Source organism: Drosophila kikkawai, chromosome 2R (assembly GCF_030179895.1).
Source record: "Drosophila kikkawai strain 14028-0561.14 chromosome 2R, DkikHiC1v2, whole genome shotgun sequence".
Taxonomy (NCBI): domain Eukaryota; kingdom Metazoa; phylum Arthropoda; class Insecta; order Diptera; family Drosophilidae; genus Drosophila; species Drosophila kikkawai.
In genome coordinates this window covers 23,917,900-23,945,758 of record NC_091729.1, presented here as the reverse complement: position 1 = coordinate 23,945,758, position 27,859 = coordinate 23,917,900, and the positions used below count along the sequence as shown (strand labels likewise).

At 38.8% G+C, this 27,859-nt stretch overlaps 3 protein-coding genes across 3 annotated transcripts in view; 1 reads left to right on the top strand and 2 right to left on the bottom strand.

Moving 5' to 3' along the window:
• Positions 1–8,623: 8,623 nt before the first annotated feature.
• Positions 8,624–9,827, bottom strand: LOC108076161 (odorant receptor 59a-like). Its single transcript, XM_017168887.3, has 2 exons — positions 9,103–9,827; positions 8,624–9,035 (listed from the first exon to the last, which is right to left on the bottom strand). Exons 1-2 carry the CDS (start codon positions 9,825–9,827, stop codon positions 8,624–8,626), a joined length of 1,137 nt encoding a protein of 378 aa, XP_017024376.3.
• A 241-nt stretch (positions 9,828–10,068) lies between these two features.
• On the bottom strand, positions 10,069–11,274 carry Or59a (Odorant receptor 59a). Its single transcript, XM_017168990.1, has 2 exons — positions 10,550–11,274; positions 10,069–10,483 (listed from the first exon to the last, which is right to left on the bottom strand). The coding sequence occupies exons 1-2, from the start codon at positions 11,272–11,274 to the stop codon at positions 10,069–10,071; spliced, it is 1,140 nt and encodes a 379-aa protein (XP_017024479.1).
• Positions 11,275–15,167: 3,893 nt separating this feature from the next.
• The window catches only part of LOC108076160 (uncharacterized), a 54,004-nt gene continuing 41,312 nt past the window's right edge, over positions 15,168–27,859 (top strand). The window contains exon 1 of the mRNA XM_017168886.3: positions 15,168–15,420. The gene's annotated coding sequence lies outside the window, so the exon portion shown is untranslated. The remainder of the gene's footprint in view (positions 15,421–27,859) is intronic.

The following is a 27,859-nucleotide window of genomic DNA, read 5'->3' as shown; positions in this document are numbered from 1 at the left end:
CAATTGTTATTTATGCCAAAAAAATATATAAAAATATAATACTATGGGAAAAATAGCTGGCGAAATTTATTGATATTTATTGAAGCAGTTTTAATTGCTCTGCGGCCAACTCGGTTGTGAATCAGGGCGTGACGCATTGCTGGCCAAAAACCAATCGCTAATGATTTCAGGAGAGAAAGAGTGAGAGATGCCATGGCAGCTACGAAATCAAATTTGAGTTTAATTCGCACCCAGACATCCTGCATACGGAATTTCAGAGGACAATAATTGGTCTTGGACGCGTACGTGATTCTATTGCGGAATTAGGTCCAGGCTTCCGGGTCTTTGGGTTTCCCGGAAAATGTTTGAATAAGCGAAAGATTTCCAAGAACACCAGGGAGATGGATTCAATGAGATTGGAATGGGGGGAGCCAGGCTAGGCACACACGTGAATCCATTTGGCATCTCAATTATGGTTGGATTCCCCATGTCCTGCCTCAGTCTCCCTCCATCCTGACCACAATCAGCAAGGTTATCTCAAATGAATGCACTCCAGCTGGAGCATCCAGTTCATCTTCATCTTTATACCCCAAATATTGTGGTCGGAAGAGATATAAGCCCAAGGTGATGGAGACTAGAGAATACTCTATATAATCTGCTTATATTACTTTTTATACTTTTCAGTTTTTATTATTTATATTAATAGGGTTAAAATGTAGTTCTTAGTAATTGTTTTTACTTTCTTTTTTGGTTGTTAAAAATGCTTAAGTTTCTTATGGAAATTTATGTATTATTTCTATTAATTTTAACAGCATTATACTAATATATTTTGAGTTCTTTTGATATATTTTGTATTCTTTATATATTCAAAATATTAAACATATTTATCCAAATAGGGCAATAACCTCTTCCCTTCTCATACCCCTTAAATTTTCCCATTTACTGGCCACTGGAAAAGCGGAAATTGTGCCAAGATTTCGAATTAAATTTCGACTTGATTCTGCAACTGTTTCTTCTCCGATTTTTTATTTTTTGCTATATTTCTCTTGATGTTTATTTTTGCCTTGCTTTGCTCAGCTTCTGCGGTTGCAATTATGCGAATCTCGTACTGCACACTCGAACATTACGTTTCAAGTTTATTTTACAGCACGCAGTTTTAATCACCGCCAGCATTGGTGACCTTAAACATTGCCAGAGTCTGGGTCTGGGTCTCGGGTTACGTGTGGAGATGGGTTTGTCTTGGGCCGTGGCATTGATGGGTTTGCTACGAGCAAACAAAAGTGACACAACTGTGCTGGGCTGGGTTGAAGGGAGGCCTCTATAGAATCGATTAAGTAATTTGTGTCATTTAAATACTTTTCCTGTGCCACTCTTATGAATAATTTCTGATTGATTGCATTAAATGAAGTGCAAACAAGGCAGCGAGACAACTGATGTCAATGGCAACAGGTGAGATTTGATTAACATTGAGCTGGGGGACTACAGGTAAGCCTTTTGATTAGGTGATTAATAAATAATGAGGAGCAGTGTTTGTATAAGAATAGGGTTTCAGTTTGAGAGAGAGAGAGAGGAATATTTCAAAATAATTTATAAGTTTTTGAAATAGTTAGTTTTATTTATTTTATTTATTATATTAGAATATACAATTATTTGAAGTAATAATTAATTTGACACGATTAACTGCATATGAAAATATTTGAAAATCTTTTAAAGAGTAGTAAATAATTTAGAAATATTTTTAGAATATTATTAAGAGTCTATGGTAAGTAAAAAGATTGTTTTACAGGGGTTTATTAGCTACAAATTTATTTTAAAATTTATAAAAAATTTTATATTTTGTGAATTTGTATTATTAAACATATTTAATACTAAATAATATATGCATTTCTCTCCAAAAATATAGTCATGGTAAATTCTCTCTTACCAAAAACTATGGAATTTGCTCTGATCCCTCTCCTATCTTTGTATCTCTGCAATTATTTCATGTGCCTCGACAGTGATGATCTCAAAATTAGTTTTAAATTGCCCCCAGTCAGCCGACATTTCGTGTACTATAATTTTATGTCATTTTAACTTAAATGTTTGACTCTAATCGTGAGCAAGCCACTAAACCAAAACATGTCAAGGTCGCTGTGTCTGAATCAGAAATAAATAAATAAAATAAATATTATATATCTATATACAGAAATGACAAAGACGCAAAGGTCAATTGCACTTGGCCGCATCGATTGCCACCGTTTTGCATTATTCCCAGCAACTGGCAGAACCGACTTTCTTCTTGGAAAAAACCAAAAGCCGATTATGTCCAAACGAATTGTAAGAAATTCAGAAAACCAGAAACAAGGTTCAAAGGTTTCCTGCACTTTCTTGCTCCCTTCAACAACTAACAAATTGTGTACAAGTTGAGGGAACTTTCCTTTGAGATTTTCTGCATTTAAATATAGTTTTGTTTAGCCAAACAAAGTCAGGAAATATAAGCAAAGTTTGTTGAACTCAAAGGTTAAAATAATATGTGAGATTTAGTTTAAATTTAGAGGAAACTAAGCTTAGTATTATAAAGATATTTTTGTGACTAGATTTTTTAAAGTTTAATCGTAGGGCTTAGAGTTATTTATTTATATCTCAAATAATTATAGACTTTCTTAAAGGTTTCTTGAAATATAAAATAAATTACCTTTAATTTTTTTCTAAAATAATTTCTAACCCTTAACAAAATCTGAAAATATATACATCCCCCCTGGAATACATATCCTAATCTTATTTTTATTCCCTTTCCCTATAATCCTAGCAACCTATCAAAATTTCACCCATAAAAAAGTTAAGTTCTAGCTTAGGTAATATATCAAAAGTTAAGTGGCAAAAAGAGACAGAACATGGCTATGAAACGGCTCATTAAACATGAAATCGCATTAAAACCCGTTCAGAAATACATTTAATCACTCGTTATCAGTCAGCCAAACCCCGCTAAGAAAAACAAACCCGAAAAAAAATATATAAATACCGCCACGTGGGCAAACAATCGGATCACGCCCACCAGCGAAAACCTGGGGAACCGGAGACACAGTGAGTGCCTGTAGTACACACACACGTCATCAGCATAATTGTTGCCATACCCCGACATAATCATCATGCTCATTATTGCCACTGCCATTTTGCGGCATTTAAAATTTCAATTGTCCCGCCAAATCCGCACAATTGGGGTGTACACGTGTCGCGGCCACGCCCCTACCTTACGCATGCCAGGCCCCAAGGCCCACGCCCCACATCATGTAATAAGAGCTAAAGTGCACTAAGAGAAATATTATTTAAAAATACAAATAATAAATAATATTTAATGAATTCTAACTTAGATTATTAATACCAAAATGTATTGCCTTAAAAATGCTATAAAATAATAATAATTTTTAAATTATCACAACTTTAAAAGGTTTTAAACAAAGGTACATATTTTTATTATATTAAATTTATTTGATTTTAAAATTAGTAAATACTTTTCTGTCTGTGTTAGCTGCTCCTCCTTGGCTATACTTGTTTTTCCCGCTTATTCGCATTTCCGTTCACATTTTCCGCATATGCGAAAACGAAATGCCTTTTGGCCACGTTTATTGCCAACGACCAGAGTCGTCGCATCATTTGCATTTAAACGGTAGCGAGTTACCTGTGTGTTACCTGTGATTAAACCCGCAACTCAACTGCAGGGGCAGCTCGTAACCAGCTCATTCGAGAGCAAGGCCTGCTGGCTGGATTTATGGCGATATTTCAATATTTTCTTTATCTTTGCTAATTGGCCGATAAATACTTACTATTTATATATTTTACGTCTTTAGTTCTTTGGTTGAAGTATATTTTATATAATTAAATATATTTAAATAATAATTACACACCATTTGGCGACTGTCTGGGCTTGGCTTAAAGAGTTTAAGTATGGACACGTTCCTGTCCTGCCTTCAGTTCCTCGAACTCCGTCTCCTCTGTGTATCCGTAGACAGTGTCTGTCACTTGTTGTCGCTGTCAATTAAGCGTAATCCCTTCGGCAGAGTTAAAATCCGCTCGTCCTCGTCCTTTTTCTCTTTCTCTCTGTTGTGTCACAAGTCAAGTCTGTCGCCGCTCTCATCCTTGGGCCATTCAAAATGCGAAATGAAGTTGAGTGGGCGTCGGGGCACGAATAACGCTCATTAGCCGTAATGAGTTATAGTTGGACTACAATCCACATCGGACGCCAAACAATCTTTAGCGGCAATTATGCTGGAAGGGAGGGGGATGGAAACAGGAGGGATTCAGGCCAGAACTTGGCTTTTTATGAGCCTGGTAGTCGTAAAGTTTTGAGCTATAAATACTTTGGCAAAAAGGCCTTTAGGCTGGGCCTGTAAATGGAGACAGAGGGAGGAGGGGTTTTGGCAAAAGAGTTGGAGGGAGTTAAAGGATAAAGATGGATGGAGAAAATTTTGGAGCAGAGAAAAAAATATTTGGAGGTTTTTGGAAAGAAAAACTATATTGGAAATGAGGAATTAAGGCTTAGAAAAAATATTTAGAATATATTTGGGACTTAAATCTTTGAAAATCTATAAAATTTATAGAGTGTGCAAACTATTAATTTCGAGTCAAAGCCACTGGCGGTTGGGATTTAGTCCCTCCTTTCGTTCTCAGATTGTTGCTAATTAAATGAAAAGTTGGGCCAACCAATAGGTTTAGCTTGAGTTGTGAGCGAAGGAAATACGATTTGCCCGCACCTGTTGGGTTCTGTGGTTCTTCAGCACGAGTGGTTCACGTACGGAAACCACTTGGCGCTCAAGGACGAAGACATGGCCATGCCCAGGCTCAGTCTTTGGCTACTTGTGGATGTCAGGGTAACGTAGACAGAGAAGCAGGAACTGAAAGCCACTTGCTGTTGCAACCGTATTAACATTCTGCTTAACAACAAATTACATTCGGCTGCCGGGAAAGTGGCCAATGAGCCACTCCAGCTGAGTGCTCTGCACGGCGGGAAAAACAGTGGGTTTTATGGAAGATATGAATATATTTGAGTTGGTTTTGGGTACTGGGAAACCATGAAGATTCTTTTGAAGTTAATAGATGCATTTATGTATTGTTAGGAATTATAATAAAGTGATAAAGAATAATAGAATGTATTATATTAAGAGTTTTCATAGAGCTTATCAATTATTTGTATTTAAAAATAATATATTTAAGTATTCTATACCTTTCTAATTCTTTTTATGAGCCTGGTAGTCGTAAAGTTTTGAGCTATAAATACTTTGGCAAAAAGGCCTTTAGGCTGGGCCTGTAAATGGAGACAGAGGGAGGAGGGGTTTTGGCAAAAGAGTTGGAGGGAGTTAAAGGATAAAGATGGATGGAGAAAATTTTGGAGCAGAGAAAAAAATATTTGGAGGTTTTTGGAAAGAAAAACTATATTGGAAATGAGGAATTAAGGCTTAGAAAAAATATTTAGAATATATTTGGGACTTAAATCTTTGAAAATCTATAAAATTTATAGATCTTATAATAAATCTTAAAAATCTTTATCTTCCACTTCAAAAATACTATAAAAATCATCTAGAATCCTTACAAACCCTCCCCTTTTTCTTGCTGTGTGGCTTAGAAAACCGCAAATTGTTTGACATTTGGCACTGGCCTCTCTCCCCTCCGAAAAATCCTTTCCTGAAACCGAGTAATGTTCTATAACTCTTGACGCTGACGAAGCATCGGTCCACCCTCTCTCTCTATCCCCCCTCAAGTTGCTGTGCGTTATTGTCACTTGCCAGCGGCAGTCCTGTGTTATTCTAGCCAAGTTTTCCGTCACACAAGAAGGACAAACTTTTTGTTGTTAATTCGTGCAAGTTTCTGGCAAGTATTTACGTGCTCCAAAGAGTTGTTTGGTTGGAGAGACATGGAGAAACATAGCTGGGAGGGAGTCACTGGAACAGGCCGGCTGCTGGGAAAGTTTTTGTATGTTAATGGCATAGTTTAGGCAAAATGTTTTCACTGACGCCTCCTTTTGCCCACTCCACACAGTATCCAGAGTGTCTTTGACATCCTTAAATTTTGTGTGGGTGCATTGCATACATACATACATATTTTCTTTTGGACCTCCCTCACACATTTTCACATTTTCCGGAGGGGCCCAAAATTAACTTTCACTCGGTAGCCACATCACCCCCACATCGCTCACTTAATGTGCCATTGCCCACGTTAAGTGACTTTCTTATGCCGGTTGTAAAATTCCACTCTTTATATGGGACCATATGGATACTGATTTTGCCACTATTATTCTGGTTTTTGGGTGTACTGAGAAAATTAGAATTTATTTCATTCCTTCAGAAAATTCCGGAATAATTTGAATAGTTTCCTTTTATTCTTGAAATATTAAACATTATTGCTTGAAAAAATATTAAAAATATCCTCAACCCTAAATAAAAATCAACTTAAATATTCCCCCTAATTTTTCCCCCAGTGCATACCCATGTGTAAGATAACACTTGGGCCAACACTAGCGACATAGCTGCGGTTAAATATGCCAGGACTATGAAAGCTTGTAATTTACTTAAGCACACCGCGCTGCAGATGTCCTGTTGGCCTGTGTTCCCCCTCCTGCCTCTTTCTCCTCCTTATGGTCGCATGTGGCTGTTGGCCAAGTTAAGCCATTGACAAAAGTTTTGGGCAATTTTTCTTTTGATTTACTTTGCAGTATTTGAAACTTGGAGGAGCCCCAGACAGACTTTCGAGTGTGCAAACTATTAATTTCGAGTCAAAGCCACTGGCGGTTGGGATTTAGTCCCTCCTTTCGTTCTCAGATTGTTGCTAATTAAATGAAAAGTTGGGCCAACCAGTAGGTTTAGCTTGAGTTGTGAGCGAAGGAAATACGATTTGCCCGCACCTGTTGGGTTCTGTGGTTCTTCAGCACGAGTGGTTCACGTACGGAAACCACTTGGCGCTCAAGGACGAAGACATGGCCATGCCCAGGCTCAGTCTTTGGCTACTTGTGGATGTCAGGGTAACGTAGACAGAGAAGCAGGAACTGAAAGCCACTTGCTGTTGCAACCGTATTAACATTCTGCTTAACAACAAATTACATTCGGCTGCCGGGAAAGTGGCCAATGAGCCACTCCAGCTGAGTGCTCTGCACGGCGGGAAAAACAGTGGGTTTTATGGAAGATATGAATATATTTGAGTTGGTTTTGGGTACTGGGAAACCATGAAGATTCTTTTGAATTTAATAGATGCATTTATGTATTGTTAGGAATTATAATAAATTGATAAAGAATAATATCTAGAATGTATAATATTAAGACTTTTCACAGAGCTTATTAATTATTTGTATTTAAAAATAATATATTTAAATATTCTATACCTTTCTAATCAAATTTCTTGGATTTTATATACCAGAAGACACTCCTTTTCTAATTTTTCCAAGTGCACAGGTCTGCTTTCCAACTAACTTAAGTCATCCTTCTCCCTGAAGTGCAATGGACTTTTCAACTGGCACACTCACAGGTCCCCTCCTTGGCCAGAGGGAAATGATAAGCACAGGAAATGATGATGATAATGATGATGGCGGTGACGAGGTCCTCACGAAATGAGCCAAGTGACCAAATACAATTTCCGGCTGTCGGCGAACAGCTGAGTCTGCTAAATGCTGGAGATGTACTCGCCTCAAACGTGGAAACACAAAAACGGCTTTGGCAGTTTGAGTTGTTGCTTGTTTTGATTAAAAATTAAGCATGAGTCTTTTGGTTTGGGTCCTGTATCCCGAATCCTGGGAATTCAGTACGTGCTCGGCTTGGGGAATTAGGCGGCAAACAGAAGTAAATGCGTTTCGTAATAAATTCAAATCAACTGTGGATGCCGCCCCGGCTACATGGTCATCAAATCGATTGGAATACAAAGTCACACCCAGGCGTAGTCCTGCTCTTTAGTTTCCCTTTTTGTCAGCTATAAATTCTGGTCTGTAGGGTCCCTTTTTGGTCTTTGCCTGGGACTTTTCCTGGGTCCATTTTACAGCGTTCAGTACGCAGATCCAAGACGGACTTTGTACGGACTTAAGCGCATTACCGACTCCGACAGCGAACTCCGGCTGCGATTCGAACGGAAAAGGCAAAGGCAAAGTCTTTTAATGTCTTATCGCTTGTGCAAATAAATAAGCGGGCAATGGCGTTCGGCTCAAGTCTTGTTATCCTGGTTGAGCAATTGATTTACTTGTCGACTGACGACTGTCTTATGCAAATTTTGCACAGAGTGATTCAATTAGCAAAGGAGACCAGTCAGTGGGGCAGTCCATCTGGCACACGTGGCGTATACTTAACGAGGAGGAAGGAACTCGAATTCGTGTAAAGAAATAGAGAGCATTGGTGTCCCAAATCAATTATCAATAAACGTCCTATTACATCCCATTACGGTCATCTCTGTGACTTCCGTTTTGGCTGCTGCTGAGACGGAAGTAGCAAGGCCGCCATTTTGCAGGCCAATGTGAAAAATGGTTGCCGGTTGCAAAGACCTTTTTATGAGATTTTATTGGAGTTATTTATCTTTTAACTGAGTTAAAAGTATTGTAATACATATATATAAATGTATATCTAAAAGATATATAATACAATTTATTTGAAATTGCCAAAAATAAATAAATTTTAAATTTATATTCCAATCCTGTTTAATCAATTCTTAAAATAATCGTAAACAGCGAGTAGGCAAATTTAAGAGTAGCAAAAAAGGTCATCAGCGAAACGGAGACCATTCCGCATGCCATGGCCGTGCTGCTCTTTAAGGACCTCTCCACAAATAGCATTAACTTCCGCTTGAAGGATCTTTCCTGTATCAACCAATTGCAACTGAAGGCCGCATAATGAAGACGTCCAAACCAGAACTCCGATTCCGTGCCAAAATAACAGCAGGGAAAAATCTGTAGGATCATGGCCAGGGTATAGCAGAGGCTATAGGCCCGCACCATGGGCTCATCGGTGGAAAATAAAAACGAAGCAATGCCAAGGCAGCTGTTCACGGCGCTGCATAAAAATTGAATGGCCATGGGAAAGGACATGAAGGCCTCGGTAATCCTGAAGAGTCTGTATTAAATACATTAAATATATTTTAAAGAATAACACAGAAATGATATTCTTAAGCAATACTCACTCTAACAGATTCTTGTGATCGGTTATGCACTTCTCCAGCTCCCTTTCTGCATTCTGTAGAGGATTTTCCCCGATTTCCTCTAACCTACAGTACAGGATCTTGGCATGAGCGGCGACCAAACACAAGACCAAAGCCGGAAAGCAATCGTTGACATAATTCTGCACCAATTGGTAAGAGATTCCAGCACTCTGATAGCCATTCGCGAGGCAGTAGCTCACAAAGGAACTTTTCCAATCAAAGGGAAACCAAGCGTAGTACATCAGTGACCGCTCTTCAGCAAAGAGAAACATCATCACTGCAGTTATTCCACACGGAGCATAGATGCCAATGAACAGGCCCACCATTACTCGCAAACGAGTCCTGACCTGGGCGTAGATACTCCTCTGTTTGTGTCCAGAAACCCGCTGATCCAGCAATCGCAGCAACTCCTCCATGCGACGCACTTTTCCAAAGTTTAAGGCATAAATGATGAACTTCGAGGAGGCTCCCAGGCAGGGCAGAAAAGTGCCTAAGTTTAACATATTCTGATTCCTAGTTTCATTGCGAAACAGCTTCATGCCGAGGTGAAGAGGAAATCCCAGCGAGAAGAGCAGACTCACAATGATGGTGCCACAAATGTAGACTCCTTCACCAGCCTCCAGTTTCTTGGGATCAAAGAAAAGCATCATTAGGGCGTACCTATGGCTCTGGAAATGGCTTAAACTGTTGATGTTACTTCCTGACATGTCGAATTTGCAATGCCTTTTAGCAAGTTTGTACCCCAACTTATATAAGAACTTGTGACGGTTTAAGTAATGGCCCTTACTAATGTCCTACGTTGCAATTAGCACCAGCTGCTACTTCCCAGAATGGCCCAGATAGTGACAATCAATCAAAAATTGAGGAGACTTTAAAAGGTGGAATTTTAGTAAAAAATGAAAGGATTTAATAAAGCTTTAACTCCTTTTTAAGTTACGAATTTTAACACTACTTCCTCAAACGAATTATGAGAGTAAAAAGCGAGTAGGCGCCTTTTAGGGTAGAGAAAAAGGTGTCCAAATGGACGCGTAGCATTCCCCCAGCCAAGGCTGTGATCTTCCTCAGAGATTGCTCCACAAACAGCATCATCTTCCTTTTGAAACTCTTGTTTTGATTGTGCCAATTGCAACTAAAGGCCGCATAATGGAGTCTTCCAAACCAATATTCGTTGTCAGTGCCAAAGTAACACGAGGGGAATATCTGTAGAGGCATGGCCATCGAGTAGAATATAAGATAAATCCTGGCCATGGGCTCGGAGACGAAGAAAACCAAAGCTGCTATGCCTATGCAGACATTTAAAGCTGTCACCGTGAACTGGATGAACATGGGCAAGGATATGAAGGCCTCAAGGCAACGAAAAAGTCTGGAAAATAAAAATAAATACAAGTATTCTCTTAAATCTTGAAATCTCCTGTAAATTATCACTCACTTAATCAATCTCTTGTGATCTGTGATGCACGCTTCCAGCTCCTTCTCCGAGTCTTCCTCAGGATCCGTTCCCACGTCTTCGAGTCTCTTATACAACATCCTGATGTGCGAGGAAATCAGGCAAAAAACCACAGCTGGAAAGCAATCGCTAACATAGTTCTGCAAAAGCTGATAGGATATGCCCACTATTTGATAGACATTTGCTATGCAAAAGTTCCTGGTGGAGTTCATCCAATCAAAGGGAAACCAGGCGGGATACATCAATCCCCGCTCCTCCTTGCGCAGAAAAGAAAGCTCGGCGAAAAAAGCGATGGGCAGGTAGATGCCTATAAAAATGTACAGGACATTGCGGAGTTGCACTTTCACCTTGCCATAGATGGCTCTCTGTCCAGGACCCTTAACCCTTTTGTCCAGGAGATTTAACAGTCGCTCCATCTCCATTACATCCTTGATATTATAGGCATAGATCAAGCACTTCAAGGAGCAGGCAGTGCAGGTCACAAAGGTGGTCAGGTTGAGGATGTCTTCAGTGAGGGTACGGTTTTGAAAGAGCGACATTCCTAAGTGAAATGGATAGCACAGGGTAACCAGCAGGTTCAGCAGGATACCATAGCCCAGGTAGAGGTTCCTCCAGGACTTGACGCGTTGATGGGCCACACCCAGCACACGCCAGGCAGTCCAGTGGCTGCCAAAGAACTCCAGACTGTTGACTGTGACCTCGGCCATGTCTCCTTGACTTGTTACCTTTAAAATTTCGGGTGTAGCCACTTAAATAGTCCTTCTTGGTGTTACCTTAATTGCGCGTGATTGCTTAATTATATAATTAGGCTTGCGTGGTCACAACAATTAGGAATTATGGCAGCCATCTGTTAAGGCTTCCCAGTTCAAGCCTCGTGAAATTTCAATTAAAAGAGAACTCAAAGTGGGGCCAGGAAACACTTTCAATTGGGCAGTCAAAGGAGGGCTATGCTTAGTCGAAAAATTCTTAGGAAAATGTAAATAAATCAAACACTGTTGTAGGGGTCAGAGGGTAGCAGCAGAGAAAACAAATAGGAAAATATAAATAAGCAAATCGTAAGTTTAAATGATAGAACCGACCCATCGAAACGCATATGCCGCGACTAGAGTGTAGGGTAGCGCCTTCCAGAACATGCCGTTTTTCTTCTACCTGCATTCGCAGCGCCAGCGAAATCGTACGATTTTTGCATATTTTTCCTTCCTCCAGTCCTTCGCTCGCGAGCATCGAGAACGCGAGAGAGGATTTGGGAAAAGTCCCGTAGCTTTTGGCTCGTTTGCTATGCAAGGCACGCTGCGCGTAGAGAAATTTTGTGACGCTCGCCCAGAGACAAAATTATGAATTATCCTGAAGTTTAACGAAATAATAATGGAGTAAAAACGTATATTTTTGGTCTATGTTAATACAGCAAGTGGATGTCGAATGTCTTTAGAATGAGCTAAGATCGAAAGGCGAGCTTAGTTAAGGGGTAACACTTAATTTATCAGAGTTTACCACGGCAGGGAGGGTAAAGACGTGGGGGCGGATGACACCTCAGCCACCCTCAACGCGAGCCACCCTCTCTTATACCTACTCTTTAGGGTCCGTCCGTACGTCCGATTAATTCAACCGTTGACCAATCATTTAGTTTACAGAATGTGCACTTAAACTTTTATTACAGTAGTGAAAGGGTGTGACTTATAATCGGTGAGGAAGGCCCACGCCATATCCGACGAGTTTTGAACCGAGCATAGCAAGAAGTGCACACATACCGATCCGATTGTACACTGGAAAACCCACAGTATCTAGTGGGCACCTGCCTCTTGGCTACTACACTGTACTGTTTAATCACAAATTAATTGGCAAAGGTAAATGGTTTATATTTTATACACTCTTAAGGTAAATATTATGCCTCTGTAACTTTAATTCATTTATTAAATTCGTTTTAGATAGGGTAAAGTTACCAAAAGCAAATAGTTCTGCAAAAGTTAATGCAATATTCCAGCTCAGATTCGCATACTTTTGTTGCTAAACAATTTCCAGCCAAAATGTGCAAATGAATAGCAAAATAGCGAAATAATGCAGATGTCATTCTATACTTTCGGGCTGACCCCTTGGCCAAGCTCTCATGTAACACTCCCGCCGCTTTTATAATTAATAAAACTGACACAAAAATCTGTATGGTCCTCGTTTCTTGGCTCATTTTGCATTTGTGTGTCTGCTTTTGTCAGCGGTTTTTCTGTCAAAATTTTGTGCTAAAAAGTATGCTACAGAATTTATGGCGCACTCGCTGTCAATTTTACAAGCCTACACACACTCACACACTACATACTACACACTCCAGCGAATTTATGGCGCATTAAATTATTCGCTTCGTAAAAATTTCAACGCGACTCACTTGCTATTTCCACATGGTGCATGCAATTAGCATGTCCAGGCGAAGGGCAAAAAACCATGTTGCCATATTGCTGACAGCCCCATAAATTGTTGCATGCTACGATGTCGTCGACATTCAAATGGCAGGGAAATTCCGGAAAAATCCGAGGCTAAAATGGGGCAAAAACAAACTCAACTAGTGCAGGCATTGCAAATATTTGCATACATGCGCAACATGCATCTAAACGCATCGCACAGCTCGCTAAAGTCTTAATTGTTGCATTCCCAAATTGTCTCGCTTTTATTTCTGGCGGAATTCTACGATTCCCTCTGGAATGTATTTGCATTTTGGCCGCCATAACCCAATTTGGGCTGAAAGATTCATCCGTTTCCGAAATGCAGCGGAAACATAATTACCACTCAACGCGACAAAGTTAATTTAGTGGGAATAATGTCAGAGCAGTAGGGGAAGGGGACTAGCTTTTGTTTATTTCAACAAGTGCAGAGAACAAAAAGAAAGGTTTTTCTTATTTTTTGAAAAGAATTATAAGAAATAACTAGCATTATATCATTAAGCATTAAATATAAAGAGATAATTAAAAGTACCAATAAGTTTTTCTAATTAATTTAAGTTAGTTATTCAATGAAATACAAAAACTTTGAAGTGTTAAACAGAAATGATCGTAAAAGTGTTTCTTAAAGGTTTAATTGCCCCACAAAACATCTTTAACTAGTTACTAACCAGTTACCCAAAATGTGCCCCAATATGAACACTTTTGGATCTTCTCTCCTCTAAAAATCACTAAATAATTTATGTTTTGACCAGGCGGCCACCAGCATGTGCAGTTTGCATTAAACATGGTCGCTTTTTCCGGCATGAACAACGGGGAAAGTACATATTTTCGGGGGACCGTTCTTGTCTAACGACTGAGATTGTGGCGCTGCGGCAAAGGCCCAGCTGCTGTCAGCCAAATGAGAACGACAACAATGTAATTATCATAATTAAAAGGCACCCCCAGCATCCCGACCGGTCACGGCGGCCATGAATTTCCTATTAAAAGCCCGTTCATGTTCCCCCGTGCGAAAAAGCATCAAGCAAAGATTCACGGCGGAGGCTGTGCAGGTTGTTACTGTGGAGGAGGTTAAGGGGGGCACAGAGACTGCTGCATAATTGGGCCAGTTCGCTAATTGTAAAACGGTGAGCATTAATTGCGTCTGCAGCGTTGCGCATTTTGCGGTTTCACAACGTAGTCTCCATCGGGTTTAATAGTTTTCCCTGCTTCCTCCAGCATCCTCCATCCGCAGAGACCACAAACTGGACGGCGATGATGATGATGATGTTGATGATGATGATGATGATGAAACTCTTATGCAATGGCAAAAGATACGTGTTGCTTTTGTTGCGGCTTCTTTCGTCGTAATGCATTCTTATCAGCGATTCTTATCAGCGGGATTTCCAGTTGCCGAACTCACCACGATTTCACCGGAATGCCGGACACTGTCAAACAGCTGTGACACAAGGAGACTTTTTTCGGCGAAGGCGCAGGTCCTAGGTGCGAGAGGAAAAAACATCGAAATTTTGAAAAAAAAAATTGAATTCAAGAAATTTTAAAAAACTTCAAATTCAAGTTTGAATATTTTTTTAAAGATTTTTGAGGTTTATATTGAGGGCTTAATTAAATTAGTATTAAATTAAAGCAATTATATCCAAGTAAATTCAATATTCAGTGTATTAACTTTGATGTGAAATAAATAAAAAAAAAAAATTACTCATTTATAATTAAAAAATTTTGAAAAAATTAAGAAATAAAAAACATATTCAAAAATGTATTTATTATCGGACCCTATAAGTCATATATATTCTTGATCAGGAACAATAGAAAAGTTCACTGTTGAATAAGAATAATAATTCAAACTCAAAACTCCCTGCCTAACAAGTTACATGCAACAGTTATCCTTTGGCTTTCAGGCTTATCAACCGCTGCTTCCAGTCTAATCAAAAACATCGCTGGAAGGCGGCAGAGTGCGCTCTCTGTGTTTCGCCAGAAAGAGCACAATACTAACCTGCCTCAACAGCTTTCACTTTTCCCTGCTGCTCCACAGACCCACAAAGAGGCACAGCCGAGCTTCGCCACGCCTCGGATTCGGACTTCGTGTTGTTGTTCAGTGGTGAATTTCCGAACTGACGAATCCGACTCAGAATCTTTGCTTCGTAGCCGCAGTTCGTTCTGAATCGCGTCGCGGCGTGGTTGTGGTGGTGTGTGCCCTACCGAAATAAACCCAAAAACTACTCTTGAGGACTACATTCCGATTGAAGCCATCCTCGAACCAGAGATCGCGAGTGAAGTGCAAGTTTTTGAAGCCTAAAATCAGTCAAAAATGGCAGTGACAATTTAATAAAAATAAATAAAATTGTGAAAGCTAAATAAAAACCCTGAAAAATAATACTCAGAACCCAGTTTCTTCTTTGTTAACAAAAATATTTGGACTACAATCCTAGGGTAAGTGGAAAAACCATTAAATATAAGCTCTTTCAGGTAAAATTTCAGTAGATTCTCAGGTGTTATCAAATGCTTTGAAGGAAAAATACGCAAAAGTGGAGAGCAGCTGTGCCAACAATTTTTAATTATCAAATAAAATTCAAATTTTAAATGCAATTTGCACTTCCAAACTTTGACTTTAAATGCATGGCTATTTGCTTAAGCGATTGCATGCCGGCGGGGCGTATACGTAATGCCATTGTCCAGACAACAGCTTATGGCAATCCCCTTTTCAGTTCAATTGTGCGCCTGCCGTTAAGGGCTTAAATGGCAGGACATGTGTTGGAAGGACAATGCCAAAAAAAAGAGGCTTACAAAGACAAAAATAAAATAAAATAAAATTATCATCTGCCTGCACAGCTTGAAAATGCTGCAAAAAAGGACCAATAACAAAGGACTCGACGGGTGCTGCTGTGAGAGTGAAAGTAAATACTGAATTCCATTATTTGCCAATGCACATCCTACTGGGCACTGGCACTGGGAGTTCATAACCACACACGCACAGAGAGGAGGCCAAGTCAATTAATTAGGCGCCCTTTTATATCACTCATACGCCGTGTGCTCGCTGCCAGGCCAAGTGTGAAATTGTATTTCCACAGAACGGCCCCCCTGACCAAGGCCAAGGGCTTTGCCAAATTCCCACAAAAGTTATTTTCCTGTTAATTTCGGTTCCCCTTTTTCTGCGGCAAATGAAGAAATTATGCTTCCTTTGCTGGTGTCAGCACATTCCTACCGAATTCACATCCAGATTAAACGCTTCTTCGCTTGAGTTAATTGCCACCGCCGCAAATCCCGAGCTTCTGTTCCGAGGACATTGTTTTAATTTGTGGCATTTACCTGCACACTCTCTCTCCGAGTCTGGCTGGGTTTCACTTACTGTTTACTTGCCCTGCTCAGTTCATCCGTTTATACTTAACTTTGCATACAAATGGGCTAACTGGGCGCTTCTGCTTTATGAATGCAAATTTGCCCAGCCTCCTGCTGATGCCTGCAGTTTGCCATTGACCCATGCTGCGAGGGATGTGGATGCGGATCTGGATACTGTGGTGGCTGCTGCTGCTGCTCCTGCCAGGGGTGTCACTGCCAGTTTCAGTTACTCCAACCTATTTGCATACAGTTGGAGAAATGTATCCCAGCTTCTGGTGGCAAACTATGGGTAACAAGAGGGCTTTGGCTTGGGTTGGTATTGTCCCCCAGGCGTGTGGCTGGAAATATTTTCTTTCTTTCTGGCTTTGTGCATTTTGACAGATAACTTTGCAGAGTTTTCAAGTTTTAGAAAAGTTTAATATCGGTAGGAAATAGGAGATTTTAATGCACTTTAAAGAGAGTCTAAAAGAAGCCAATGATTTGTATATTTTTGCTTAAGGAAGCATACTTTGGTGTCTAGTGCTTTTAAAGAGCTCTTTTTATTTCTTTGAGAAGGTTTTTGAAATTTTAAAGGCACTCTAAAAATATGCAATGATTTTACTATTATCTCAACTTGCTAAAGCTTAAGAAAGTTTTAAGTAAACCTAAGCAAAATTCGACAGCCAAACAGTATGGAATGATTTGTATATTTTGACTTTCTAAGGTAACTAGACTTTTTTGATTCCTGTCTACAAATATTTAATGATTTTATAATTTCAAAAAAATATTTAATTTATTTTTGATAATTAACTTAAATATTTCAGTATCCTTATCCAGTATTTTTTTTTCAAGTGAATCGTTGTCACTAGAGACAAACAAAAACAGAAGCATCAGGCAAATAGTTACACCCTCCGTTGGCCGTTGGCCGTTGGCCGTTGGCAGCTGTTTTGGCCTCCACTTATTCGGCTTTTATTTTTCGCCTCTGCTTTTAGCTTCTTCCCTTATTTTTTCTTTTGCATTTTCAAGTCCCTTCTAGGAGTTAACAGATATTCCAGACGCGGACAACGTCGGATTTAATGTAAATAAGGAAGCTGCGCTGGATATAAAAATATGGCCTGCTGCCAAACAAAAAAAAAAAGAAAAACTTGAAGCAAAAAGGCAAACACGTGTCGTGGCTCAAGTTACATGGAAATTTGTTTAAACAAAGTCCCTCTGGGCGGCGTGGCTTGTGGCTTTCCACATTGGTCAATCGGCGAGTGAGTGAGTTTGCATAATTTCCATGATTCGCCAACGTAATCCCCCCTTTCGGCATTATAATTATAAATGCGTTGTGCGTCACCGCATTATGCCTGCTCGCGGGGCTGTGTATATATTATTTAATTATGATTTCAACTAAGCTCTGCCTCCCCCACACCGATGATGATGCATTTGACCAGCGAGAATGTAATTAAAAATTAAATCAAATAAGCAAAAAGGGGGAAAAAATCCCCTAAGCTGTCTCCCTTTAAGCTTTCATTTCAGGGACTAAACTCCCATTTAAGCCTAGAGCATACAGATTTCGGGGTAAAACTTGTGTGTTTTCCTAAGTCTCATCAAATCGGCTTAAACGTCAGTCAACGGCTGCTGCTGTCGTTAGGGGCTTTTTGGCTAAACTGATTAGAAATTATTAATTATGCAATGCGACAGTATTTGCACTAATTCCCTTCGAAGGTTAAACTAAAACAAGAAGGCAACTTGGTCGCATACTTTTCGGGGGAACTACTCTTGTAGAAAAAGTAGTTTTTGCTCCATCAAGTTTTCAACATGCAACCAATTAATTAAGGACAGCCTGGGCTCACAGCCAACCCAGGGGCAATCAATCTAATTGACCAGACAGAGAACCAATTAAAAAGGCCCGCAAAATGTTGATCTTTTAGGCCTGGTAAACTAGGCGTTGACACCAGCACACGCCCAATGGTTAAACAATTTAGTTGCTGTTGCTGTTGCTGTCTCTGTTGTTATTGTTGTTGACTCTCATTAAATTAGTTATGATTGTGGCGTGTTAAGCATTAATTAAATGGCCCTGATTGCGGTGTGGCCGTTACAAATCAATTATTTAAGCGATTTTAAATGCCTGAAAATCACGCCTCTTTGCTCCACACAGAGACACAGGTCAGCCTCATTAATGGCAAACGCTATAGCTTTTACGATTTGCCTTTGCTTTGAGCACCAATTAGGGGCAGGTAAAAGGTTATTTAGCTACGGCTTTGATTGAGTATCCTTTGACCCACTGCCAGTATTGGTCAATAGATATCTCCACCACAGAAATGCCATTCCTTTGGGGCAAGTTAACAACAAAGAGGCAGAAAGAAAAAAAAACAGCATACGAATGGCAGATTAATTGCCATCGAATGCCAAAGTTGAGCTAGAGTCGAGTTCCAGCCCGTTTTTCCTGCTGTCCCTGCAGATGATTTGTGCCTTTCTTTCAGCGCCTTTCTCTGCTATATTTTTTCTACTTTTTCATGGTTTTTTTTTTGCCATAGGCAGCAGGTGCTTTGAGCCAAGGTTTCCCTTTTGCCTGGCCGTGATTGAAGCGCTTGCAAATGGCAACAATTGCTGCGTTTCTCTCTAAATAACAAATGGCCCAAGAAGCAGATGCATGCGGTGAGGGGGTCAAGTTTTATTGCTCGCCTCCCCAGACGTTTTCCCAGGAACTTGTTTGGCCAAGTGTCGTTACCAACTTTCTTCTGCCTTACACGGGAGAAGGAAAAGTTAAGAACAAATATTCCAAAACGGAAACGGGCTTACGAATATTTTGTATCTTGACAAGGAAAATCTCTGGAGATTTGCGAGTTCATGTAAGGAAAGTCCTGAAAGTGTGCAGAAATCTATGATTTCCTGTGTGATATATATTTTAGTGGATAGATTTAGACTCTTTTTAGAGATTTTAAGTTTCAAAAAATCTATAATAGTTAATTTCCTTCACAAAGAAAAACTCTAGAAAAATCTAGAAAATCTCTCTGACAGAATTTAGCTTCTAGAAATTGTAAAATGTTTATTTCCCAAAAACCGGGCTTGGAAATATTTTTTATCTAGACAAAAAAATTTTTTAAAAGATTTTAAGTATCAAAATTTCAAAAATTTGAAAACTTTCTTTAACACAAAACCCTTTAAATTTATAGACTTATCTCAGTTCACAATCACTAGTTTTTCCCACTGGTCCTGATCGTCCTGGTTGCCTGAAAAAGGGTTGCTCCGGTTGTCCTGTAAAAGTGAATTATGGCGACAGTTGTCAGCGGCAACTTTTAAGCTGCCTATGAAGCGGCCAAGACAAAGACAAAGGCAAGGCTGCACTTAGCCAGGACAGGAGAGAGGAAAACGGCAGACTGGGAAAGTGGAAAACTGGTAAAGTGCAAAACTTTCACTGCCAGGCGTATCATTTGTCAGGTTTTAAAAACCCCACCAACTGGCAACTTCCTCGTTGCGAAACTTCGGCTCCAATTGAAGCTCAGCTCAGCAACAGTCAAGTGTCAAGGTTGATGGCTGAATGCAGACTTTCCCCGCCGCCAAGGACACGCGCGAGAGCGCGAAAATTGTGCTCTTAAATTGTCATTTGTGTGTGACCCACAGAGTCACCCACAGTCACAGTGCCGTATTGTCCTGGCACAAAGGACAATGCCATGGAGGCGGCAAGCAAAGACAAGCATTTCACCGTCACTTGACTGACAAGTCGTGCGTGTGGGCGTGGTCCCGGCTCAGCCCCCTCCCCCTTTGCCACCTTTGCAACGTTTATTTCAGGACACACATTGTGGGTGTGTGCGGGGGTATGATGGAATTTTATTCCTGGAAAAGACAATCAAGAAGAGTTGAAGAAAAAAAATATTTATGGAAGAAAAATTTTAGTTGAAGAGGTAAAGAAGGGGATAGGCTTGGAATATATGTTTTATATATTTTTGTGGTAAATAATTATATACTTGTTTTCGATATAAAAAACAGTCTAAGTTTTGGAAGGTTTTTTTCTTTGGTCTTCGAAGAATAACCTCCTTACATTCCCTGCTATCTTACCTCCTGCTGTCTGTGTTTATTTCTGTTTAAGTACTCACCTACTCACACACAGACACATCTGCTTAAGGACACTCGTATCCTTTCGCCGTGTACTGCCTGTATTATTTAATGTGGCCATTGTCGTCAGTTTGGTCCTCAGTTGCTACAGCTCGTCCTGTTATTTTCTGCTCCTGTCCTGCTCATATCCTGATGCGTTGATTGCTGCTTCACTTGTTCGCCGCTTTTATTAATTTACGAGCTGCGATAAAAGCGAAACCAAATGAAAATGACCCTTGGAAAAGGCCTGGAGGGCGCTTGATCTAGAAAGAACCGAAAGTTATGTAACAGATGGTGATGAAAATACGCAAGGAGGCAGGTCCCCTATACATATATGCTGCCATTCACCTGCCTTTTGTCACTTGCTCCACTCTCTCTCTCTGAAACCAGCACGTGTGCCATCACTTCACTCCTTTCCACCCCAGACAGGAGACAGGCGCACAGAGAGAGACATTTCATGTTCAAGGTCCTGGCGCAAATTGATTGACATGGGCAGGAAATTAAAATAGGTGCGCTACGGGGGAACCTATAAAGCTTTAAGTTTGGCGACCAAATCAAGTGAATTTCTTTTGGTTAAACAGATAGCCGGCAATCCGGGGGCCATTAACAAAATTGGATTTGATTATTTATACATGAGAAAGCAGCGTGATCGGCCACAAAAAAGAAAGAAGAAAAAAAAGAACGATGTCATAAATCACATTACACACAACGAGCAGAGAACAAATACCAAAGAATTTGGTGGCTATACAAAAAGAGGGAAATCTCCGCCAGAGAGGAAGTGTTATTGATGAGCATTTAACATTTGTTATTTCCGCTCAGAACGTTGGCTTTAAACTTTTTGGCCAAGATGGCGTCATCCTTGGTATCTTTACGATGCTTGACTCGGTCCTCCCCCTTTTGCTCGTCGATAATTTAGTTAATAGTTTTAGTACGATTCCGCTCTTTCATTTTGGCAACGCCAGCGATTTGACGGAAATGGGATTTGAGGAAATCTCCTCTTCAGGCCTGCTGACGATTTGCCTTTCCCAAACTGCCCGTCTGTTTGGTCAATAAAAGGGCAACGTCATGTTTTATATTGGCTCTCATGTTTTTCGAGGCCCATAAATTAGGGCAAATTCCATTTGACTGAGCTTTGGCTTTCACTTTTTGGGCTGCCATTTGCCTGTCTTCGTTTATTTTGTATATTCTTATTCTCTTCTTTTTTTTGTTGTATTTATTTTATATTTATATTTTATGCGCTCTTTATTTTTATTCGGCACAAAAGTTCTTTTTTGGCCAATTTATGGCTACACACTTTGTCCATTAGGAGGCGGTTTAAAGGCCAAACTTTCAAGGCAGTCCATTAACAATGAGCAAAAGTTAAAGCCGCGTTCCACAGGGCGTATGAGTTATATAGCATTTTCCCTTTGGCTAGACATAGTCTGGCTTTTGAATTTATTGACCATACAGAGCCAAGGTCAATTTCGATTGTTTGGAATATTAAGCCAAGGAATTAGTGGTTTAACTTTGGGCATTAATCATAAAATGGAAAAGTTGAAACTGAAAAAAGTTGGGATTCAAAAACTAGGCCTTATACTTTTAAGTCCTCTTAATATTTCACCCTCAATTCACACATTAAAGTTTACTTTTATCAAATTAATTTCGAACCGCATTAAAATTTTCCAAAACTCAATTAATTTAGCTTTATTTTTTGTGGTCCCCAAGGCTGTGTTTCCACACATTAAATATGCATTTCAAAGAAATCGAAACTCATAATTAGCATAATCACGGGATAAGTCGTTCCCGGAAAGGCTTGCGGGCGTATTAAATTTATAAATGTCGTGCCAGGCACTAATACACGTGTGTATATATAGCCATAGCCAAGCTAATATGTTGGCAATTTCCCATTTTCCACATTTATTTACCATTTGGAGTGTGTGTTGTGTTTGTGTGTAAAGTTTTGTTTGCATTCGCCTCTGCTGAGCACATAATTCCGGTTATAAATTCTCCTCGAAATAAACAGTTGCGCTGTGGGTCTCGGTGTGAGTCCCGTTCCCAAGGTGTATTCTTTTCTCCTGTAAGCCAGGATTAGGACTACAGCTTCATTTTATTATGGCAGCGTTTGTCTGCCCGATTGCTGAATGCCATGGCTATAAGTGATGGCAATAAGTTGGGTATGTACTAAAAATGGAAGGAAAATATATTTTAAAATATTAAAAAAATAAAAACATTTACAAAAGTTGATTTTTTAACGAAATATAAATATTTTTGGAGGCAATCTAAAATCTAAATATATTTTTATATCCTTGCAGGGTATTATAATTTCAGTCAGAAGTTTGCAACGCAGTGAAGGAGACCTTTCCGACCCTATAAAGTATATATATTCTTGATCAGCATCAACAGGGGAATCTTTCTAGACATGTCCGGAAGAAATCGATTTTTTGGCCATTTTTGCAAAATTTTATAAGGGGTTACATCACTAAAATTTTGGATTTTGATAAAAAATTGAATTTTCAAAATTTTTAAATGAAGTATGCAGATTTATTAACTGTAGAAAATCTTGCACAGAACAGTTTTCCGATTTAAAATTAATGCTCTTTTGGCCAAGTTATGATATTTTTAATTTAAAAAAAAATCAAGAAGTTTTTTAATATAAAAAATCCGATTTTATAATACAAAATAATATATTTCTAAGTCAAGGAATCATTTCCGACCCCATAAACCATATATATTCTTGATCAGCATCAACAGGCGAATCTTTTTAGACATGTCCGGAAGAAATCGATTTTTTGGCCATTTTTGCGAAATTTGATAAGGGGTTACATCATTAAAATTAGCAAAAATGGCTAAAAATTTTGATTTCTTAAAATTTTAAATTTGGTATGCAGTTTTTTTAAATTAATAAAAACTAACACAAAACTGCTTTCCGAATCGAAATTAATGCATTTTTGGCTTAGTTATGATATATTTTAATTGTTACCTGCAAGGGTATACAAACTTTGGCTGGCCAAAGTTAGCTTTCTTTCTTGTTAGAAATAGTTTAGATTTTTAATTATTTTGTTTAAGAACAAAAGAAAATTTACTATATATTTTTAAATATATTTTATTTATAAATATATTTTATTTAATGTAAACAAGAACAAAAAATATTTTTAAAAGTTATTCTAAGCTTCGAAATCGTTGTTTAACACCTAAAAGTGTTAAAAAAATTTTCTTTTTGGGCTTTTAAATATGAAATAAATACAAATAAATTATTTAAAAGAATTATAGAAATTTCAAAAATTAAATTAAATTAAAAAAATATTCTCCATTAAATATAGAAAAAATTTTCCATCAAAAAAAAAGGACACTTTCGCATCACTCTCATATATAGCCCCCGGCATCTGGCACACGTCAGAGTTTTGGAGAGTCTGTTACTGTGCAATTTATGCGCTCACGTATAAATAGAATTGATTTTGCTTAAGCATCGCATATATATTTTACCTGCTGCCGGTGATTTAATGTCTGGCGACATAATCTGCCATTTGGCACTCGCTTCCCTGCCATCACGTACGCGAGGTTCCCCCAGATCCTTCTCTCTTCCCCGAGATCCTTTGGCTCACATATCCTTATAGCCGTGTCTTTAAGCTGCGTGCAAATCCGAATCCATTTTCATGGGGATTTCATTATGCGAGAGGAAGCTTGGGTAAACAAAGGGAAGTACAAACACACACACACAACAGGGATATAAGCAATATCCAGCAAGTACTTAAATCCTGCGAAAAAAAAGATACAAAAACGACAGAAAAACAAAAAACAATTATGTTGGAATAACACGTTGAAATATATTTGTGCTGTACAGCGGTTTCCTGTTGTTATTTTTAGTTTTATCTTCGTTTTCATACTCCAATCTGATTAAAAGGGCGAAATTAAGCCCCAGGATATATACAGGCTGTTGCTTTATGCCCTCGATGCAAGTTGGTTAAACAATAATCTGATTTTTTCCATTGAATAGTAAAATTTTTGCCATGAATGTTTAAGCTTCTTTATAGTTTTTCCTACTAACAGGTTCAAGCTAAAGTAAAAGTTATAAAGCCGAATGTACTTAGTGGGAAATTTGAGGAACCGGTAAAAGTTTTAGTTTCCGAAAGTTGCCTTAAATATTTTTAAAAATTTATACATTTTCCAAGTAGAAAGCCACAAAAAAGTTGTGAAAATCCGTATTTCAATTTTTTTTGGAAATTGCAAAAATATTTATAAAAGCAGCTTGGCAAAAGTTCAACAAGAAAGCAGGGAAATCTGGAAAATTCAGGAGTTTCTATAATTAATAAATGAACTGTAACTACTTAGCCATAAAATACCCGATTTTTTAGCCAAGAAATAACTCAAAATATTAAAGATGCAAGCCCACAGTTACCTGTCCTAATCCTAGTTACCCAAAAAAAAAACATGTGTAGGCGGCGCCTCATTAAATATCCAAAGCTTAAATAATACACGAGCCTCGACAAAATAGCAGACAGACAGACAAACAAACAAATAAATAAATAAATACATCCAAACTTGGCAGGGCCAGGACCTACGGGTTCAGTCCACAAATAGAAGCTAATGAAGGAAACATTTGCGACCCACAAAAAAAAAAAACCTAAGGGAAAAACAACTAGAAAACAGAGCTTCCGTTGACTGCCTTTTGCAATTTTTATTTTTCATAAATTCTCAAAAGCATGTTTGCCAGCTCATAAAAACGCAGCGCACACATACCGCCGCCTGCTTTTCCCTAGATTTTCGGCTTCCTCGGAAAAGCCGAGAAAGCCAAGACCAAGTGGCTCATAATCTGAGCAATTTGCTAGCGTTTTATGTGATTTTTGTAGCTAGTATTAGTGGCTGTAAAGCGCACACCCCAGATGAGACAGTACAAGTGACACTGAGTGTGTGTGTGTGGAGTGTGTGTTTACTTTCTGCATCATTTGTATGCAAATTGAAAGCGTCTTGTTCGTAGCATACTTTCCAGGGCGCTGCAACTCTTGAAATTGAAATTTTAATCAATCTTCGCGCGTCTAATGTTTGTCAACATTTGACCCAAAATCAATTAAATTAAATTATTTCGAAGACTAAGAGAGAAGTCCCTCCTAGTTGCCCCCGTTGATTGGCAACCAGCCAGGGGGGAGTCACAAAAAATTATCCAATTTAAAAGTCAAATGTCATTCTTTCGTATTTCCTTTTCCGTTTTTTTTAAGACATGCCTTTTTTGTTTGTTGCTGCTGCTGCTGTGTGTGTGTTTTTTTTTCCTGACGCCATTGCCAGCCAACACATAATGTGAATTACCTAACAAAGGTGCCGCTGCTGATGAGTTGACGACGACGAAGACGAAGGACTCAGCTTCCAGGAAGAAAAAAAAAGGAGCAGAAGGTGTCGCGCTGCCATTTCCATTCCAGCCTCTTGGGATGCCCTTGCCAAAAGGTGTGGAAACTATGCTGGTTTTCCCTTCTGGGAAGAAAAATATATATCTGCTAGGGAAATGTTTCATTCATGGAAGAAAAATATCTGGTAGTTTTCTTGTTCAAATGTAAAATATTCTACTCACATGGAGGGGAAAAAGAATTTACAAAAAATTGCAGAATCAAGAATCATTTAAAATTCATGGAATGTGTTTTTCATGGGTTTTAAAATAAAACTTTTTAGTTTCTTAGAAAATTTGGTAAATAAGTTTAGAAGGTTCTGTTGGTTGAATAACATTATTAATATTCATTAGGGGTGAAACCCAGAAAACTTGTTACAAAATTAAAATTAGTTTTTCTTCGCTAGTTTTAAAGTATTAAACAAAAATCTAACAACTAAAATTTAAGTATAAAATACATTAAAAATATTAGAAAATAAAATAATTATTAAAAAGGCTTTGTCTATTTTAATATATTTTCTTTAACATAAATACTATTTGATAGAGTAACAAAAATTCTAACTTTGTGAAACCCAAATCCTTGCTACCTGCTGTCTCCCCTGTTTCACGGCTTTCCGTTTCCGCTTCCGTTTCCTTCGTTTTTTTTTTTTTTTTGCTATTTTGTCAAAAGACATTTCATTCTTTTCACCGGCAACGACAGAAAAATTACCCGAATTTCATTTAACGCTCCAACTTTGTCACTGGCAGCAGCAAGGACACAACAAACACACACCCAGGCACACCCAGTGTGTGTGTGTCTGGTACATGTAAAGTAAATGCGCTGAGTTTGTTAATGTATTTGCATAAATTTCAAGGAAGAAAAAACAGGAGAAGGAACTGAGAACTGAGCATAGGATATGGTTATGGAAAAAAGGAAAAACAGAGACATTTTTTTGGTTTTAGTTTGGGTTAACACTCGGCGGATAATAGGGAAAACAATCAAAGAAAAGTCTCTTAGGAGTTAAAATAAATATACAAAAAACTATTTAAAATAATTATACAAAAGTATAAATGAATAAAACAAATTTTTAAAATAAATATACATTATACATTTGTTAAAGAAATGTATTCTATCTTTTCCCTTTCCTTTATAACTGAGTTTTACCCTTTACCTTTAAGTTATTGCTTAAAGTAAGCTGCCATTAATCAGGCTAAGCACACTTTGCCTGTTCCACAGTCGCAGATGCAATTGCTCTTAGCTTCAAATTGGATTGTTAGTTTTCAAACATCCTGGACACGTGTGTGGAATAAAGGGTGGCAGGTCACAGGTCCTAGGTCGGGTTACCTGCATCAGCAGCCACTCACCTGTGACGACAGGACACCTGGAAAAAGGCGAAAGTTGAGCTGTCACAAGGGTTCACAAAACTGCCCGCATGCTGGGCTGGGTTGGAGTTGGATTGGGTGTCACGGGGTTAAGTGCACGGGAATGTCACTATCCTTGCTTTAACCCCCCCGCTGCCGACCGGGCTCGTTTGTCGTAATGCATTAGCTGTGTCACAGGAGACCCGGAACCGGAATCAAAACTGTGGCCCTCTCCCGCTGCTCTCTCCACACGACGACTCCATTTCCAATTGTCCGAGAGCCCCAAAGGACCCCTCTGGATTTAGTTGTCCTTTCTTTTCTGGTTGGGGTCTTTCCCCCCTTTTGACTTGCCGTGGCATTTATGAATAATAGATGCACCCTCGGATGTCAATTGTTTATTTATTGTCTGATTGGATCGTCCAAACCGCCGAGGCCGCGACACTTGCACATAAAGAATTCATCGGCGTTTGCACTGCGTTTTGTGAGCAGTAAAAATAACAGTTTCCAGTGAGGTTTATGCGTGAGAGAAGTGGGGGAACAGAACTGAATTAAATCTCGGGAAATTCTGGGAGCTAGTTAAGGGAGAAAGAAAAACTACTTACTTTAAACTTTAACATTTAAAAACTACCAGAAAATAACAAAGAAACAATGTAATTCTTTTGTTAAATTCTGATGGAATGATTAGTAATGCTTGGAAATTACCAAATAAAATATAAACCAACTACAAAAAAGTCTCTTCCCACACTTATTTACCTAACAATCGTGTCTGATTAAAATTAA